The 19,950-nt window shown below is 48.7% G+C and overlaps 1 protein-coding gene across 6 annotated transcripts in view; it reads left to right on the forward strand.

Annotated features, from left to right (window-relative positions):
- The window catches only part of NDST1 (N-deacetylase and N-sulfotransferase 1), a 73,910-nt gene that overhangs the window by 31,845 nt on the left and 22,115 nt on the right, over window positions 1-19,950 (forward strand). For all 6 annotated transcript variants that reach the window (XM_060093654.1, XM_060093653.1, XM_060093652.1 and 3 more), the window contains 5 exons: window positions 5,493-5,987; window positions 9,080-9,167; window positions 16,852-17,006; window positions 17,636-17,821; window positions 19,436-19,564. In XM_060093654.1, the coding sequence (XP_059949637.1) occupies window positions 5,493-5,987; window positions 9,080-9,167; window positions 16,852-17,006; window positions 17,636-17,821; window positions 19,436-19,564 (1,053 nt within the window). The remainder of the gene's footprint in view (window positions 1-5,492; window positions 5,988-9,079; window positions 9,168-16,851; window positions 17,007-17,635; window positions 17,822-19,435; window positions 19,565-19,950) is intronic.

Below are 19,950 nucleotides of genomic sequence, written 5' to 3' on the forward strand. Positions count from 1 at the left end.
ATTGAGTGCTTAACATGTTCCAGGTCCTTCGCTAGGCACTGGGGACACAGTGGTTATTGAAGTATGCAAAGTCCCAGTTGTGGTGCTGTGGACATTTCAGTGCAGTGGGTGGGGTGGGTGACTAGACAGTGAACAAATAAACATACCATGTGACAGGTGGTGATAAGTACAGAAAAAAAAGAAAGCGGGGAAGGGCACGTGGGTGATGGATATGGGCAGTTGGTGCTGGTTTTGATAGAATGCGTTACCAGTGATGTCATCTTTGATAAAGTGACCAGAAGGGAGTGAGAGGAGCCCGTGGCTCCCTGTACAAAGGGCCTTCCAGGCAGAGGGAGCGGTAAACACACGGGTCCCAAGGCCGGCTCTTGCTTGGCGTGAGTGGGGAGAGGAGCAGGAGATGGGTCAGAAGTGGGCCGTGTCCACCGATGGCTGCTCGTTCGTCCCCAGGCGTTGGCGGCACAGCCTTGCCCTGGACCCGTGCTCCGTGCTGGGAGGAGCCTGGTCTAGCTGAGGGTTTCTCACGGCTGTGTTCTTTCATGCACTAATGGATCGGGTTGCTCTGCCACTAAAACAGGTTTTGTGGGCCAAGAAATTGAAGGCCCTTAGAAGTCCTGCAGTAGAGCAACCTGGTGAGATTTGTTCCCCAGCTGGCTTAATGACAAAACCCTTTATTTCATGGCTCACTGTCTGGGAAACGCTGGCCCGGTTTATGGCTGGGCAGTGGCATAGCGTCAGACAGCTTCATTGTCTGTCTCCCTTTGCTCCTGGACTCTGTTCCCTTTCCTGCCATGAACTTCATTAGGTTTGATTCAGAGCCCCAGGCCTGAAAAACATCACAATGGCTGACACTTGCCGAGTGCTCACCCAGCGCCACGCACGTCCTACGTGCTTTATGTGAATGAACACATTTGACCCTCATAAACCATCCTCCAAGCCAGATGGATGTCATCTGATTTAAGAGAGAAGGAAACTGAGGCAAAGAGGGATGAAGCAATGTGCCCACACTCACACCTCTAATAAGCACAGACCTAGGATTTGAACCCAGGTGGTCTGGCTCCAGAGGCTTTATTCCTACACTGTGGGATGAGTCCAGGAACTTCAAATACCATTTATGCTATTTAGTAGAATTTGCATCAGAGGCCACAACTGTGCACAGAGCTCCCACAGTCTGTGGGGACCAAGCAGTGGGCTGTGGTCATTGGGCCCAGTCGGTACAACATAGCTTGGATCCTATCAGGCCCCAGTTCCTTGCTCTACAGAAGGTGAACACGAGGCCCAAGGAGGGGCAGGGAGGTGCTCAGAGTCCCCCTGTGGGGTCAGTGGCAATTCCAGGTCTCCATGCTCTTCCTACCCTGCTGTGTAAGACAAGACCCCTCCTTGGTTTTGATCAGGGACCTGTGACTTTCTGCTCTAACGGGAGCCATCTGGTGGTCAAGCTGCATCCTTCTGCTCTTCTGCAAGGCCTGCTTCAATGCTGTGCATCGGGCTTGGGACTCCAGGGATCTGGAGACACTCACTTTCCGATGCCCGCTGGCACTGGATTCCCAGGTCAGTGGGAGAGCAGGGGCTGAAAAGTCCAGACTCTGGTTCAACTCGTTCTGTCAGTTAGAGGCAGAGTGACCTTGGGCAGGATAGTCAACCCATCTGTGAAGTGGGGGTCAATCACAGCGCCACCTCGCTGTGCCAGGTTGAAGATAGGACAGTGGATGGGAAGCACTAGCACCGTGCCTGGTACCCAGAGCCACACAGTACATGGACGCGGGCACGCCGGGTCACCTCACCTCAGCACACACAGCTGTGGTAGCTCTTTATCTGTCTTGTGGCTTGGCCAGCATCTGCCCCTGAGGACCCTGAGGGTGGGAGCGGGTCTTCATCAGTAGCCCCATTTCCTGGCTCAGCCTTGCAGCTCCAGGTGCCCCCGGGGTTGAGCACATCCTGGTAGAGCCCTGACAAGGGCCACTGATGCTTGATTGCACACTTGCTACATGCCAGACCCTGAGCTCATTGCTTTGCAGGCCTTATCGTATGTAATTCTCACAGCTACCCTGTGAAGTGGGCACTTTATTTTCAGGTGAGGAATCAAGGCTCAAAAAGTTATGTGGCTCTCTAGACCGACACAGCTAATAAGTCAGAGCCAAGATTCGACCTCCACGCTCAGCCCCTCTAAGCCAACCACGGGTGAGCGCGTCGGAGCAAACTGACCTACGGGTGTGGGACGTGAGGCCCTGAGAGGTAGCACCTTGGGGACCCCAAGGTTCCCAAGGTCATGCAGCCAGTTACTACCTAAGTCTGTACTAGGTCTCCCATTCCCTGATCAGGGCTCTTCCTTCCTCTGCCTGATGACCCCACTGGAAGATTTGGTGTCTCCTGCGTGGGTCCCCAGCGCTGAAGAACAGGAGGGATTCCCCTCCCACGGGCCGAGGCCCGCAGTGGGGGTCAGTCTCTGCGATGCTTAGGCTTACTCTCTATTCCCTTCCCCAGATGGTTGCTTTCACTGCAGACTGGGGTGGACAGTCGGCAACTTGGCTTTCTCCCTTCCTTGATGCCTCCCAGCTGGGCAGCTGGCTGAGCTGCCAGCGCCTGGCAGTCAGCTCAGAATCGGGGTTTTGAAATGGGATCCCTCAGTGCCTGTGATCCAGTGTGGCCTCCCAGGCCACAGCAGGTGATGGACAGGGCCTGAAATGTCGCTGGCCCCCACCGCCTTTGTCCCCAGTGCTGGCTTAGTGGTCTTGGGGAGCTGGGGGCTGGGGGAGGGGCGTCTCAGTTTGGGGCTGTCAACACCAGAGGCTGGCTCAGGACAGGGTGGGAGTTGGCAGGTACTCCTGGTGTGTGGAGAGTCAAACGCAGGCCCCTTATCTCGGTTTACGAAGGCAAGGGCCCTGCAGAGCCTTCGTGGGAATTAGAAAAAAGCACTTCTGTGTGAAGGTTATTACTAAAAGGCACCCTGGGCAGATGTCACTCTACTTGAGGCCCAGGGCTCAGCCCTCAGCTGAGTGTCCTTGTTCAGCGCTCATGTGGTGAGCTCTCCAGGGTGGCCCTGTGTACCACTCTGCCTGCCTCTCCAACCTCATTTGCTGCCCTTTGTCCACTCTTGATTCATCCCACCCCACTCATTCTTCACACAGTGGCCAGATGGATCTTTTTAACATGCAAATTGGAACCTGTCATCCCTCTGTTCAGAACCCTTTGATGGAGTCTTTGATGGCTTCCCACTGCCACTTCAAGCCTCTAGGGTCCCGCAGGTCTGGTCCCAGCTGACCTTTCTGCCTCATCTCCTCTCCTCCCTCTTGATCACTCTGCTGGCCTCTTGATATTCCTTGACTGTGCTGAGCTCTCTCCAACCTCAGGGCCTTTGCACTTGCTGTTCTTTGAACTTGGCTCCTGCCTCTCCCCTACTTGATGCTTACTCAGTCCCTTTCTCCAGGAAGCCTCTCTTGAGCCAGCTGACGATGCCCAGTTATCTGCTCTTCTAGGACTATGAACCTCCTCTGTGTAACATGTGTCACATTGACGTTTACGTATATTTCTGCTATTTTGATTACTCTCTCTCTTCTCTGCTCACCTTTACAGTTCACAAGGGCAGGAGCCATGTGTTTTTCTCACTGTATCCCTGTTACTTAACACAGTGCCTGGCTTAGTGAATAATTGTGGGATAAACAAATGAAACCCGTAATGAAAAGCTGTCATGTGCCAGGTATTTGGGATCTGTCTGTTCTTCTTTCTTTTTAAAAATCCAGTTACTTATCCAATATGCGTTTGCTCCCACTGGGTGTCAAGCCTGTGCTGGCCCAGGGATCCAAGGTGGAAGTGACATAGTACTTGCCCTTGAGAAGGTGCAGACTGGTGAGGGAGACTCTGAACAGATAGTGCACCAGCCAAGGTGAGAAGTGCTACAGCTGAGGCTTTAATGTCCCAGGGAGGCCAATGAAGAGAAGAGGGTAGATGCATGTTTTTTTTCTTCCTCCCTCCCTTCCTCCCTCCCTTCCTCCCTCCCTTCCTCCCTCCCTTCCTCCCTCCCTTCCTTGCTGCGTTGGGTCTTCATTGCTGCATGTGAGCTTTCTCTAGTTGCGGCGGGTGGGGGCTAATCTGCATTGTGATGCGCGGGCTTCTCATTGCCGTGGCTTCTCTTGTTGCAGAGCATAGGCTCTAGGTGCTCGAGCTTCAGTAGTTGTGGCATGCGGGCTCTAGAGCGCAGGCTTGGTAGTTGTGGTGCACGGGCTTAGTTGCTCCGCGGCATGTGGGATCTTCCCGGACCAGGGCTCAAACCTGTGTCCCCTGCATTGGCAGGTGGATTCTTAACCACTGTGCCACCAGGGAAGTCCTGATGCATGGGGTTTTGAAGGATGAGCAGTTTGTCAGGCCAAGAAGACCAAAAGGAGTTGGCACAGGGACAAGGACAAATTGTACTGTATCCAGAGGCAGGTGGCTGGGAGGGTGAGGGATAAGGAGCAGGGGCTGAGTCTAGGGAAGAGGAAAAGGGGGTGCTGTGGGTACTGCCTGTAGGTTCCCAGAACTGGCAGCAGCGGGTCCTGGGAGGAGAGGGAGGCACAGGGAGCTGGGCTCCTCTGGGGCGTGGCCTTGGGTGTGCTGGGGGCACATGGGGGTTGGGAGCACTGTGGGCAGAGTGTCTGCTCCTGCACTCCCAGAAGATACCTCCTCTTTGATCTCTTCTCTGTTGGCATCTGCCCAGGATTTCTCCTGAAGAAAGGACTGTGACAAAAGCCAGCTTGGAAACCCCAGGCAGGGGAGCCTGGTGGTCAGGTGTGTGGGCTCAGGGGTCAGCCATCTGGCTGTGAGGTGTGGCTCGTCCTGACCACAGTGCAACTCAGGGCAGCACCGCCCTCAGAGCCTGGGTGTCCTCGTCTGTGAAGCGGGGATGACAGAGGAACCCTCCTCCTGAGGCTGATGTGAGGACGGAATGAGCAATGGGCGATGCCGCTGGCCCTGTTCTAAGCACTTTGCGAGAGTCAGCGCTCAACCTCCTCCATCACCCCTTGAGGGATTTACCATTCTTGGCCATGTTTTACAGCAGAGGAAACCGAGGCGTGGGGCGGTTACCTGACTTGCCCAAGGCCACGCAGTCTGGTGGCAGAATCCGTGCTCTCCACTGCTAGACTTTCCTGTGTGTGATTTTGGAGAAGTTACTTAGCTTTTCTGAGCCTAGTCTCCTTGTCTGTATAATGGGAATGGCAGTGATGCCTCCGTCGTGGGGTCACTGTGAGGATTACGGCACCCCTTCATGTAGAGTGCATGAGCTTGGTTCCTGGCTTTGGTGAGCACGGCATGTGTGTTAGCTGGTATGTTACGATGACAGGCAGAGCGGGGTTTGCGCCGCCAGGTCAGCACAGGATCAGGAATGTGACGAGCCCTCTGTGAATGTTACTGCGTACTGTTGACATGACTGTTATGAGTCCACAACTGATACTCCGTGGTCCCTTGGGGCTGTGGTTCTGACGGCTCTCTCCACCCCCCACCCCCACCCCCGGCTGCAGGCCAACGAGAACAGCCTGCTGAGCGCGCAGCTCAAAGGTTTCCCCCTGTTCCTGCACTCCAACCTGGGCCTGAAGGACTGCAGCATCAACCCCAAGTCCCCGCTGCTGTACGTGACACGGCCCAGCGAGGTGGAGAAGGGCGTGCTGCCTGGCGAGGACTGGACCGTATTCCAGTCGAACCACTCCACCTACGAGCCTGTGCTCCTGGCCAAGACGCGGTCGTCCGAGTCCATCCCGCACCTGGGCGCGGATGCCGGCCTTCACGCCGCGCTGCATGCCACTGTGGTCCAGGACCTGGGCCTCCACGACGGAATCCAGCGCGTGCTGTTCGGCAACAACCTCAACTTCTGGCTGCACAAGCTTGTCTTCGTCGACGCCGTGGCCTTCCTCACAGGCAAGCGCCTCTCGCTGCCTCTGGACCGCTACATCCTGGTGGACATTGATGACATCTTTGTGGGCAAGGAGGGCACGCGCATGAAGGTGGAGGACGTGAAGGTATGGCTGGGGGCGCCAGACCATGTAGGGTGGGCCTCACCACCTTCAGACCTTACTGTCTCCATCGTGACTTTGCTGTCTGCACCTCCCCTGTGCTGTCAGTCCCCCTCCCTTGGCCACTTGGTTTTATTGTCTTATTAGAAGCAAGTGCCATTTAAAATTATTTGAAGTATTGAATATACAGGAATTTTTCATCTGCTTGTATGGAGCTCAAGAATATAACTATGGAGAGGTGGTAGCTGTGCAGAGAGTACCTACCTCTTAATCCAGACATGATTTTTAACTCTCAAAAATGTTTGTGTCAGTACCAAAGCTCCTACAAAACTCATAAAACAAGAATTAGAGTGTGAATCATATACAAGGCATACTTTAACTGCGGTCTGTATAGATAGTGAAAGGCATGTGTTTTAATTCAAAAAATGTTTACCAAACTAAACTAACTGTATGTAAAAGCATTTTGCAAACCATGAAATTTTACACATGTATCACTATAAAAGAGAAGCCTGCAAATTAAGACCATTTTCATCTACTCACTACTTTACTCAGAGTTGTATGCAAAAGGAACAACATCACTAGTGTAAATGGGGAAATCAGTATCAGTTGCCATAAATAGAGGGCAACCATAACAATAGATCCAATGAAAACGAAACAGGGGATTAAATTCTAGCCAAGTACTGCTGCCTACTGATGACCTGTCCTCTCTTATACGAGATTAGTGAGAGTTAGAAACGTATTAGCACCAAACAAGACTTCTTTTTGACGATAGGAGGAGGATTGAAAAAGAGACTTAATTAAGAGGAATGCTTTCCTCTGTGTGGGTACTGTGTTGGGATTGGCCGTGGGTCCTGGAAGGAAGGCCCTGGGCTGGGGCGGGGTGCGGGGTCCATCGTCCTCCTGCCTCGGTCTAGAGTGAACTCTCTGCTCCTCCGTACACCAGAGCAGATGCTGTTGAGGCGCAGGCAGTGTCGGGGGAGTCAAGACCTGGGTTCCAGTCCCAATCTGCCCCTAACTGACTGGGTGACTTGGGCTGGTCCCTTCCCCTGTCTGAGCCTCAGCGGTGAAATGACGAGATGGGGTGGATGGGAAGGACCTGGATGGCTGGGGTGAGGGGGCACGTGCAGATGCCAGGCTCTGAGCCCTCCCGGCTCTACCTCCGGGACAGAGCAGTGTTGCTTTGATCTGCTTTACCCATTGCGTTTGCTCCTGAGATTTCACTTCCTCAGGGGCTCCCCTATTGAAAGAAAGTTTTGAGACGACTCCTGTTGAGCCTTCCAGCTCTGAGGCTTCATGCAATGCCACGACCCACCTCTAGCAAAGTAGATTACTCTGTTTTCTCCTTAGGGCGTTCTTCAGGTGGCCCAGCCTTGCTGTCTCCTGCTGTAACCTAGGTCTTTGCTTCCTATCCAGGATGAGTCCTTGAGACTGGTCCAGGGTCGACCCCATGAGGAAATCAGGCTGCCAGGCTCACTGTGTCTCCTGTGAACCCTGGGCTTGCCCTTCTTGGTTCTTATTTTCCCCATTATTGGAATGAGAGGAATGCTAGCAGTTCGGAGCCTTTTCTGTAGAAGAGTACCAAAAGAGATGCCCTCTTCAGTGTACTCAGCTCAGTGCAGACTGTAGAGCTCTATGCCAGCCAAGTCCCATTTGCTTTAAACATCCTTTTGAGTCAGAGGGACAGGTTTTTTTTTTGTTTTTTTTTTTTCTTTAATCCCAAGGACTGGCTACAACTGAGCTTTTCTTGCAGAGACTTGAATGTTGCCTCATTAACTTGTACAGTATGGGCTGTACAGTGCAACTTAAATGATACCAACAGCAGTGCTCATTCAAGGCTTGGCAAGTGCCAGGCTCTGTGCTCAGCCCTTTCTGTGCATTGCATCATCTGATCCTCACAGCAGCTCTGTGAGGTGGGTATTGTTTTAAATCCCATTTTACAGAGGTGGACACTAAGACTTAGAGAGGTGAAGTAACTGGCCCAAGGCCACACAGCTAGAGCATGGATGTCCACCAGGTAGTGCATGGCCTTGGTAAGCTGCCGGTGGTGGCCCCAAGGAGGGCCAGGACTTTTTGTTTGCAGAGTGCTCTGAGAGCGGGCTCTTCTTACAGGTTTCCTCGCAGCCTTGCGCATCATACCTGGTAGGGATGTTTTTGAGTCCTGACGCCAGAGGACAACTGTATGTTTGTTTAACAAGTGTCAGCATCCCTTCACTGACTTGCAAAGCGCTGGGTGCACTGTGCATGGAAACACTGCATTGCTGGGCACACAGTGCATCTCTGGGAAAGTCGTGGTCCTTTGACATCAGCTTTGCAGTCACCAACGAGGTGAAATCCCCCACATTTGACAGATGAAGACATGGGGCTCACAGTGGCAGTGACCACAGACATGATAATGGCACTATTTTTCATCACTTACCAAAATGCCAGGCCGTTTTACATGCAGTATCTCATTTAATCCTCCCAAGAGCCCCATGAGGGAGCTATTATTATCCCTATTTCACACCTGGGGAAAGTGGGGCCTGGAGAAGTTGCATAGCTTCCTCAAGGGCATGGCAGAACCAGGCTAGAGTCTATGTCTTGTCTTGCCAGAGGCCTGGTGGAGGTGGCAGCACAGGGCTGGCTTCATGGGTATGGGACCTGTATAGTCACACAGGGCCCCATGCTTGGAGGGGGCCCATTCAAGATAATGCTCTGCTATTTCCTTCTTGACTTTTTTTTTTTTTTTTTTTTTTACGGTATGCGGGCGTCTCACCGCTGTGGCCTCTCCCATTGCGGAGCACAGGCTCCAGACGCGCAGGCTCAGCGGCCATGGCTCACGGGCCCAGCTGCTCCGCGGCATGTGGGATCTTCCCAGATCAGGGCACGCACCTGTGTCCCCTGCATCGGCAGGCAGACTCTCAACCACTGCGCCACCAGGGAAGCCCCCTTCTTGACATTTTTAACAATCTTTGAGCAAGGGTCCCTATTTTCATTTTTCTATGGGCCCTGCCAACTTTGTAGTTGGTCCTGCAGGAGCAGGACCCTTCTGGACCCTTATGGGAGGAGCGGGGAACTTCTGGCTTCCCCTCACCCCTTTCTCCCCACTCTGCCTATCCTAGGCCCTATTTGATACGCAGAACGAACTACGGACACACATCCCAAACTTCACTTTCAACCTGGGCTACTCAGGGAAATTCTTCCACACAGGTAAGTGGGCCTGGCTCTGCCCCCACTAGCCACTTCCAGGGGCCCTCAACATCCAGACCCTCAGAGTGCTATGCCATGGGGTCAGCAGGTGGGCGGATGGGCCCACTTAGGGCCACACTTGACCTCTGTGGCCTCTCCCAGAGCCAGACAGCCCACAAAGCAGCCGCAGCCCCAGGCAGAGGGCGTCTGGAGACAGCAGTGACACACGACGGCCCCCACTCATCTGTCCCCGGGCCTCAGGCTCTGCTGTTCAGCGGGGGGGCGTCTTCTCCCTCTTGCCTCCCTCTCACCACCACCTTTTAATATTCTTTGTACTACTTCAGCCTTAGAAAGAAATTGGTTGAATTTTAAGCATTTTACAGAAATATATAGCAGAGAAAATGAAAATGCCCTATAAACGTACCCACCCCAGAGATGAGCACTGTCACGAGTTTTTCCTTTTTTTTTTTTTTAATTTTATTGGAGTATAGTTAATTTACCATGTTGTGTTAGTTTCAGGTGTACAGCAGAGTCATTCAGTTATACGTATATTTATTCTTTTCTGGATTCTTTCCTCACATAGGTTATCACAGAATTTTTATTTTTTTTTTGGCTGTGCTGCCTGGCTTGTGGGATCTTAGTTCCCTGACCAGGGATTGAACCCAGTCCCTCAGCAGTGAAAGTGTGGAGTCCTAAACACTGCACCACCAGGGAATTCCCCCATCACAGACTATTGAGTAGAGTTCTCTGTGCTATTCAGTAGGTCCTTGTTGGTTATCCGTTTTTTTTTTTTTTTTTGCGGTACACGGGCCTCTCACTGTTGTGGCCTCTCCCGTTGCGGAGCACAGGCTCCAGACACGCAGGCTCAGCGGCCATGGCTCAGAGGCCTAGCCGCTCTGCGGCATGTGGAATCTTCCCGGACCGGGGCACAAACCCATGTCCCCTGCATCGGCAGGCGGACTCTCAACCACTGCACCACCACGGAAGCCCTGGTTATCTATTTTATACATGGTAGTGTATGTTAATCCCAAGCTCCTGATTTATCCCTGCCCACCATGTTTCCCCTTAGGTAAACATAAGTTAGGTAACCATAAGTTAGGTAACCAGTTTTGATATCTGTTAAGTCTGTTTCTGTTTTGTAAATAAGTTCATTTGTATCATTTTTTTAAAAATTAGCTTCCACATATGAGTGATATGATATTTGCCTTTCTTGTCTGGCTTGGTTAGTATGATAATCTCTAGGTCCATCCATGTTGCTGCAAATGGCATTATTTCATTCTTTTTTATGGCTGTGTAATATTCCATTGTATATATGTACCACATCTTTTTTACCCATTTGTCTGTTGATGGACATTTAGGTGGCTTCCGTGTCTTGGCTATTGTAAATAGTGCTGCAGTGAACATTGGGGTGCATGTATCTTTTCAAATTATGGTTTTCTCTGGATATATGCCCAGGACTGGGATTGCTGGATCATATGGTAGTTCTGTTTTCAGCTTTTTTTTTTTTTTTTTTTGTGGTATGCGTGCCTCTCACCGTTGTGGCCTCTCCCGCTGCGGAGCACAGGCTCCGGACGCACAGGCTCAGCAGCCACGGCCCACGGGCCCAGCCGCCTTGCAGCCTGTGGGATCTTCCCAGACTGGGGCACAAACCCGTGACCCCTGCATCGGCAGGCGGACTCTCAACCACTGCGCCACCAGGGAAGCCCTATTTTTAGTTTTTTAAGGAACCTCCGTACTGTTTTCCATAGTGGTTGTAGCAATTTACATTCCCACCAACAGTATAGGAGGGTTCCCTTTTCTCTGCACCCTCTCCAGCATTTATTGTTTGTAGACGTTTTTTTGGTTGCACTGCATGGCATGTGGGATCTTGGTTCCCTGATCAGAAATTGAATCCACATCCCCTGCATTGGAAGCATGGAGTCTTAACCACTGGACCCCCAGGGAAGTCCCTGTTTGTAGACTTTTTGATGACAGCCATTCTGACCAGTGTGAGGTGATACCTTATTGTAGTTTTTTGGGGTTTTTTTTGTTTTTTGTTTTTTGCAGTACGCAGGCCTCTCACTGTTGTGGCCTCTCCCGTTGCGGAGCACAGGCTCCAGACGCACAGGCTCAGCGGCCACGGCTCATGGGCCCAGCCGCTCCGTGGCATGTGGGATCTTCCCGGACCAGGGCACAAACCTGTGTCCCCTGCATCAGCAGGCGGACTCTCAACCACTGTGCCACCAGGGAAGCCCTCATTGTAGTTTTGATTTGCATTTCTCTACTAATTAGTGATGTTGAGCATCTTTTCAAGTGCTTTTTGGCTTTCTGTATATCTTCTTTGGAAAAATGTCTATTTAAATTTTCTGCCCATTTTTTGATTGAGTGGTTTGTTTTTTTCACATAGAGCTGCCTGAGCTGTTTTATATATTTTGGAGATTAATCCCTTGTCAGTCACTTCCTTTGCAAATATTTTCTCCCATTCTGTGGGTGGTCTTTTCATTTTGTTTATAGTTTCTTTTGCTGTGCAGAGCTTTTAAGTTTAATTAGGTCACATTTGTTTATTTTTGTTTTTATTTTCATTACTCTAGGAGGTGGATCAGAAAAGATATTGCTCTGATTTATGTCAAAGAGTGTTCTGCCTATGTTTTCCTCTTAGAGTTCTATAGTATCTGGCCTTACATTATTTGATCCATTTTGAGTTTATTTTTGTGTATGGTGTTAAGGAGTGTTCTAATTTCATTTTTTAACATGTAGCTATCCAGTTTTCCCAGCACCACTTATTGAAGAGACTGTCTTTTCTCCATTGTATATTCTTATCTCTTTTGTTATAGATTAATTGACCATAGGTGCATGGGTTTACTTCTGGGCTTTCTGTCCTGTTCCATTGATCTATATTTCTGTTTTTGTACCAGTAGCATACTGTTTTGATTACTGTAGCTTTGTAGTATAGCCTGAAGTCAGGGAGCTTGATGCCTCCAGCCCCATTTTTCTTTCTGAGGATTGCTTTGGCTATTTAGGGTCTTCTGTTTTTCCATACAAATTAAAAAAAATTTTGTTCTAGTTCTGTGAAAAATGCCATTGGTAGTTTGATAGGGATTGCATTGAATCTGTAGATTGCCTTGGGTAGTATAGTCATTTTGACAATATTGATTCTTCCAGTCCAAGAACATGGTATATCTTCCCATCTGTTTGTGTCATTTTCAATTTCTTTCATCAGCATCTTATAGTTTTCAGAGTACAGGTCTTTTGTCTCCTTAGGTACTTTTATTCCTAGGTATTTTATTCTTTTTGATGCGGTGGTAAATGGGATTGTTTCCTTAATATCTCTTGCTTTTTTTTTTCTTTTTGGCCACGCCATGTGGCATGTGGGATCTTAGTTCCCTGACCAGGGATTGAACCTGTGCCCCCTGCATTGGAAGCATGGAGTCTTAACCACTGGACTGCCAGGGAAGTCCCATTAATTCTCTTTCTCATCTTTTGTTGTTAGTGTGTAGTAATGTAAGAGATTTCTCTGTATTAATTTTGTATCCTGCAACTTTACCAAATTCACTGATTAGCTCTAGTAGTTTTTTGGTGGCATCTTTAGGATTCACTATGTATAGTATAATGTCATCTTCAAACAGTGACAGGTTTACTTCTTCTTTTCCAATTTGGATTCCTTTTATTTCTTTTTCTTCTCTAATTGCCATAGCTAGGACTTTGAAAACCATGTTGAATAAAAGTGGTGACGGTGGACATCCTTGCCTTGTTCCTGATCTTACAGGGAATGCTTTCAGCTTTTCACCATTGAGAATGATGTTAGCTGTGGGTTTGTCATATATGGCCTTTATTATGTTGGGGTAAGTTCCCTCTATGCCTACTTTCTTGAGAGTTTTTATCATAAATAGGTGTTGAATTTTGTCAAAAACTTTTTCTGCATCTATTGAGATGATCGTATGATTTTTATTCTTTAGTTTATTAATGTGGTGTATCACATTGATTTGCAGATACTGAAGAATCCTTGTATCCCTGGGATAAATCCCTCTTGATCATGGTGTGTGATCCTTTTAATCTGTTGCTGGATTCGGTTTGCTAGTATTCTGTTGAGTATTTTTGCATCTATGTTCATCAGTGATATTGGCCTTTAATTTTCTTTTTTTGTGGTATCATTGCCATGTGTTGGTATCAGGGTGATGGTGACCTCATAGAATGAGCTTGGGAGTATTCCTTCCTGTGTAATTTTTTGGAAGAGTTTCAGAAGGATAGGTGTTAACTCTTCTCTAAATGTTTGATAGAATTCACCTGTGAAGCCATCTGGTCATGGACTTTGGTTGGGAGTTTTTTAATCACTGTTTCAATTTCAGTACTTGTGATTGGTATGTTCATATTTTCTATTTCTTCCTGGTTCAGTCTTGGAAAGTTGTAGCGTTTTAAGAATTTGTCCATTTCTTCTAGGTTGTCCATTTTATTGGCCCATAGTTGCCTGCAGCATTGTCTTATGATCCTTTGTATTTCTGTGGTGTCCAGTGTAACTTATCCTTTTTCATTTCTAATTTTATTGATTTGAATTCTCTCCCTTTTTTTCCTGATGAGTATGGCAAAAGGTTTATCAATTTTGTTTATCTTTTTAAAGAACCAGCTTTTAGTTTCATCGATCTTTTCTATTGTTTTCTTTGTCTCTATTTCATTTATTTCTGCTCTGATCTTTATGGTTTCTTCTACTAACTTTGGGTTTTCTTTGTTCTTCTTTCTCTAGTTGCTTTAGGTGTAAGGTTAGGTTGTTTATTAGCCTATTAATCTCTGAATAACCTTTATTCAGAGATTTTTCTTGTTTCCTGAGGTAAGATTGTATTGCTGTAAACGTCCCTCTTAGAACAGCTTTTGCTGCATCCCATAGGTTTTGGACTGTTGTATTTTCATTGTCACTTGTCTGTAGGTATTTTTTGATTTCCTCTTTGACTTCTTCAGTCATCTGTTGGTTGTTTAGTAACATATTGTTTAGCCTCCATTGTGTTTGTGTTTTTTACAGTTTTTATTCCTGTTATGAATTTCTAATCTCATAGCGTTGTGGTCAGAAAAGATGCTTGATATGATTTCAATTTTCTTAAATTTACCAAGGCTTGGTTTGTGGCCCAAGATGTTACCTGTCCTGGAGAATGTTCCATGTGCACTTGAGAAGAAAGTGTATTCTGCTGCTTTCATATGGAATGTCCTATAAATATCAGTTAAGTTCATCTGGTCTAAGGCTTGTGTTTCCTTGTAGATTTTCCATCTGGATGATCTGTCCATTGGTGTTAGTGGGGTGTTAAGTCCCCTACTATTATTGTGTTACTGTTCATTTCCCCTTTTATGGCTGTTAGCATTTGCCTTATGTATTGAGGTGCTCCTATGTTGGGTGCATAAATATTTACACTTGTTATAACTTCTTCTTGGATTGTTCCCTTGATCATTATGTAGTGTCTTTCCTTGTCTCTTCTAAGAGTCTTTATTTTAAAGTCTATTTTGTTTGATATGAGTATTGCTACTCCAGCTTTCTTTTGATTTGCATTTGCATGGAATATCTTTTTCTGTCCCCTCACTTTCAGCCTGTCTGTGTCCCTGTGTCTGAAGTGGGTCTCTTGTAGATGACATATATATGGGTCTTGTTTTTGTATCCATTCAGTGAGCCCATGTCTTTTGGTTGAAGCATTTAATCCATTTAGTTTAAGGTAATTATTGAAATGTATGTTCCTATTGCCATTTTGTTAATTGTTTCGGACTTGTTTTTGGAGGTCTTTTTTTTTTCCCTTCCTCTTTTGTTCTCTTCTCTCGTGATTTGATGTCTATCTTCAGTATTGTGTTTGGATTGCTTTTTCTTTTTGTGTGTGTGTGTCTATTGTAGACTTTTGGTTTGCAGTTCCCATGAGGTTTTGCTATAGCAGTCTATATATGTACAAGACTGTTTTAAGTTGCTGGTCTCTTAATTTCCAATGCATTTTCAATATCCTGCATTTGTACTCTCCTCTTACGATTGCTGGTTTTGATATCATATTTGTGTGTGGATGATTTCCTACCTTTACTTTATGATGCCTTTACTGGTGAGTTTTCCTATTTGTAATTCTCTTGATTCTAGTTGTGGCCTTTTCTTTTCTGCCTAGAAAAGTTCCTTTAGGATTTGTTCTAAGGCTAGTTTGGTGGTGCTGAATTCGCTTCACTTTTACTCGTCTGTAAAGCTTTGATTTCTCCATCAAATCTGAATGAGAGCCTTGCTGGGTATTCTTGGTTGTAGGTTTTTCCCTTTTATCACTTTAAATATATCATGCCACTCCCTTCTGGCCTGCAGAGTTTCTGCTGAAAAATCAGCCGATAACCTTTTGGGGATTCCCTTGTATGTTATTTGTTGCTTTTTCCCTTGTTGCTTTTAATATTTTTTCTTTGTCTTTAATTTTTGTCAGTTTGATTAATATGTGTCTCAGCATGTTTCTCCTTGGGTTTATCTTGTATTGCGCTCTCCGCATTTCCTGGACTTGAGTGACTGTTTCCGTCTCCTGTTAGGGAGGTTTTCTGCTATAATATCTTCATATATTTTCTCAGGCCCTTTCTCTCTCTTCTCCTTCTGGGACCCCTATAATGCAAATGTTGGTGCATTTAATGTTGTTCCAGAGGCCTCTGAGACTGTCCTCATTTCTTTTCATTCTTTTTTCTTTATTCTGTTCTGTGGCAGTGATTTCCACAATTCTGTCTTCCAGCTCACTTATTCATTCTTCTGCCTCAGTTATTCTGCTGTGGATTCCTTCTAGTGTATTTTTCATTCCAGTTATTGTACTCTTCATCTCTGTTTGTTCTTTAAATCTCTAGCTCTTTGTTAAACATCTCTTGTATCTTCACAATCTGTGCTTCTATTCTTTTTCCAAGATCTTGGATCATCTTTACTATCATTACTCTAAATTCTTCTTCAGGTAGGTTGCCTGTCTCCATTTCATTTATTTGTTCTTGTGGGTTTTTATCTTGTTCCTTCATCTGGAATGAGTTTATTTTTTATTTTTGAGTCTTAAGGGTTGAGGTTGAAAGCTCAGGATTGCCTTGTTCTTACTTGCCCTCCTCTTGGGGGCTTTCCCAAGGTCCTCACAAGCTGCCCCTTGGGACTGGGCAGGAGGGAACAGCCTCTGAGTAGTCATCTGTAGTGAGCGTTCCCTTGAGCTGCCTTTTGCGTGGGCCACAGTGAGGACAGCCTCTCTTGAATTCTAGGCAAACCTTATTAGTCTGCAGTTCTGGGAGGAAAGTCTGCAGCATAGTTCCAAAGCCAAATAAGAGCAACACTTGGTTGTGTGTATTTTTATATTCTTAACCCTTAACATATTTGATGTCGTTGTAGTGATATACACAAGACAGGGTTAAACATCTTGTACCTATACAAAGAGCATCTACAAGTCAATAAGTAAAAGACAAATGACCCAGTAGAAAAATAGGAATAGGATCAGAGCAAGCAAGTCAGAGCTAGAAGAAAACATTAGAATCATTGCCTCTGAACTGCATATTGCATAAACAGGCCCCAAGGGCCAGAGATGGGGAGTACTTGGCCAAAGTCACCCACTGAGTCAAGGCCATATTCGAATCCAGGGCCCTGGACTGGAGCTCTGTCTGCCCCACACTGTAGCTCACAGAACTGCTCTAAGCAGCTCTCAGGTGGGCTGTGGCTGTGCACACCCATCCCCAGGCCTCATGGCCGGTGGGCTGGGCTGAGCTGCCTGTGCTCGGGCTGTAGGTACCGATGCTGAGGACGCTGGGGACGACCTGCTGCTGTCGTATGTGAAGGAGTTTTGGTGGTTCCCCCACATGTGGAGCCATATGCAGCCCCACCTTTTCCACAACCAGTCCGTACTAGCTGAGCAGATGGCCCTGAACAAGAAGTTCGCTGTCGTGAGTAAGATTCCCTACAGGGCAGAGCCGGGAGGGCTCAGGGCTGGGCTGGGGGTCAGAACTACTGGCCTTGTGCTGCTTGTGCAGTTCGTCTTTATAGCTGCTATCTCATTGAAGCCTCACAGGGATCCCAAGAGGCCAGTCTCTCAATAGCCTCATTTTAAACGAGAAACTGGAGCTCTGGAAGGCCACACCAGCTAATAAGAGGTCCGTGCAGGACTTAAACCCAGGCCTGTTTGCTTCCTGAGCCCAAGCTCTCATCTTCAGGCTAGAGTGGGTACCCCAGAAGGCTGGAGGAGATGCCCAGCAAGGAGGGGATGAGGCCTGCTTGCTGGCTCAGCCTGAGCCACCAGCCAGTCAGAGGCCAAGAGAGGCAGGAACAGCACCCGTCCTTGTTCCTCACTCCTGGTGCTGGCGGAAGTGAACGCTGGGCCGAATTGGAGTCCCGGCTTGGCTGGTGCCTCTTTCTGAGACTCTGGGCCCTGAGCCTCAGCTTCCCCATCTGCACCTCAAGGGCTCAGACCTGCTGCTCTGCCATTCTAGCCTCTGATTTTTCTCTGCAAAGGGGAGATAAAGCCCTGAGGGGAAGAAATCCTGTGCTCACCCTGCCCTGGCCCTCCTCTCCCCAGGAGCACGGCATTCCCACAGACATGGGGTATGCAGTGGCGCCCCACCACTCGGGTGTGTACCCTGTGCACGTGCAGCTGTACGAGGCCTGGAAGCAGGTGTGGAACATCCGCGTGACCAGCACGGAGGAGTACCCCCACCTGAAGCCAGCCCGCTACCGCCGTGGCTTCATCCACAACGGCATCATGGTGAGTGTGGCCCAAAGCCTGGGAGGCGGGTATGCACATGCTATCCTGGGAAGCATGAGTCTGGGGAGCTGGTTAGGGGTTTTAGGCCACTTTCTACTGTCCCCTCTGTCACCTGAGGCTATCCCAGGGAAAGAGGACTACCAGTCTGCTTCTTTCATGAGCTACTCCTATGCTTTTGTGACAGGGGATCAGGAGATGAGCATTCTTTAATGGGCCTCTAGTGAGGCCCTGGGATAGGCCTCTGTCTCATCCATTTGTTGGCTTATGTAAAATGTATGTCTGTCCCTTTTCTACACTCTGGGAATACTGAAGTGCACAAAATCAAAAGTCCTCACCTTTGTAGACCTGACATTCTAGTGGCAGGAGACAGTGCGTTCATAACTGTGTAAAGTATACAATGGTCGGTTGGCATAAATGCTGTGGAGAAAAATCAAGCAGGGAATGGAGACAGGGAGTACTGAGGAGAGGAGAAGCTTAAACAGGATGGTTAGGGAGAGCCTTCCTGGGAATGAGCCATGCTGCTACATGAGGAAGAACATGCGTGGCAGAGAAAACAAGTGCAGAGGCCCTGAGGCAGGCTTGTGCTGCATGGTTTTGAGGACCAACTAAGAGACAAGTATGGCTGGAAGGGAGCAAGTTGGGAGGAGGTGGTAGGAGATGAGGTCAGAGGGGTGATTGATGGACCAGATCATGCAGGGCAACATAAGGCCGCTGGATGGACTTTAGCTTTTAGTCTGTGATGGGAGGGTTTTGAATGGAGTGCTCTTATGATCTAACTCATATTTTAAAAGGATTTCCATCATTCTGGCTGCTATGAGTTGCAAAGCCTGTAGGGGGCCAAGTGGGGAGCAGGGAGACCAGTTAGGAGGCCGCTGCAGTCTTCCCGTTGAGGCATAGTGGCTTGGACCAGGGTGCAATGCTGGGACGTAATCACATTCTGGACATATTTAGAAGTTACAGCCAACAGGAATTGCTGATGAGTTGGATATAGAGTATGGGAGAGAGAGGTAAGGCAAGGATGACTCCAGGTTTTTGGCCTCAGCCACTGGAGTGGCTAGACGGTTCTCATCAGTCCAGATGGGCAGCTATGGGAAGGCCAGATTCATGCCTGCATCCATCTATCCACTGACCTCCCAGGCGTTCCTACTGACTCTGGGGATGAGGCGGTGATGAGACGGGTGAGTTCTCTGCCCTCCTGGATCGCATACTAAACAGCTAAACCAGTGTACAACCGAGAGTGCTATGAGGCAGGTTCTAAAGCCAGGAGAGAAGTCAGAGTGTACCTGGGAGAGCTGCTCTAGAGAGGGGCAGGGACCCTCGCTGGGCACACAGTCCAAGTTTCCAGAAACATTCTCACTTGCCTGTCCCTGTTACTTTGGAGTCTGCTCATTTTGTACAGAGAAATATGAAAAGTGTTTACATATGTAAAATGGCAAGGGCACCTGGGCTCACTTGGGGGAGTGTCACAGGTCTTTGGTGGAGAAGACCCCCAAGGGTTGGGGTGTGTGTGGTCACACAAGAGGCTGCCTTTCTGAGGTCACCTTTCTGGTGACCCTGCTCGTCACCATCCGTGCCTGGAGAAGCCATAGCTCCTCTCTCCCGCCCCATCCTCAGGTCCTCCCGCGGCAGACCTGCGGCCTCTTCACACACACGATCTTCTACAACGAGTACCCAGGCGGCTCCAGCGAGCTGGACAAGATCATCAACGGGGGCGAGCTCTTCCTCACAGTGCTCCTCAACCCTGTGAGTGCTCCACAGCCCTTGGCTGGTGGTGAGGAGGGGCTGCTGGACAGTCGTCTGCAGCGGAGGCAGGCCTTCCCAGGCCTGGGGGGAGGGGCAGGAGCAAGTATGCGGCCAGGAGTTGGGAAACCCACACTCTAGCCCTGGCTGTGTCCCCGCTCCTCTGCATGACCTTGGTAGAGAATCTGAACAGTCTTTTTTTTTCTTGCCGTACGCGGGCCTCTCACTGTTGTGGCCTCTCCTGTTGCGGAGCACAGGCTCCGGACACGTAGGCTCAGCGGCCACGGCTCATGGGCCCAGCCGCTCCGCGGCATGTGGGATCTTCCCGGACCGGGGCACGAAGTGTCCCCTGCATCAGCAGGGGGACTCTCAACCACTGCGCCACCACA

This window comes from Mesoplodon densirostris, chromosome 3 (assembly GCF_025265405.1).
Source record: "Mesoplodon densirostris isolate mMesDen1 chromosome 3, mMesDen1 primary haplotype, whole genome shotgun sequence".
In the NCBI taxonomy this organism is placed as follows: Eukaryota; Metazoa; Chordata; class Mammalia; order Artiodactyla; family Ziphiidae; genus Mesoplodon; species Mesoplodon densirostris.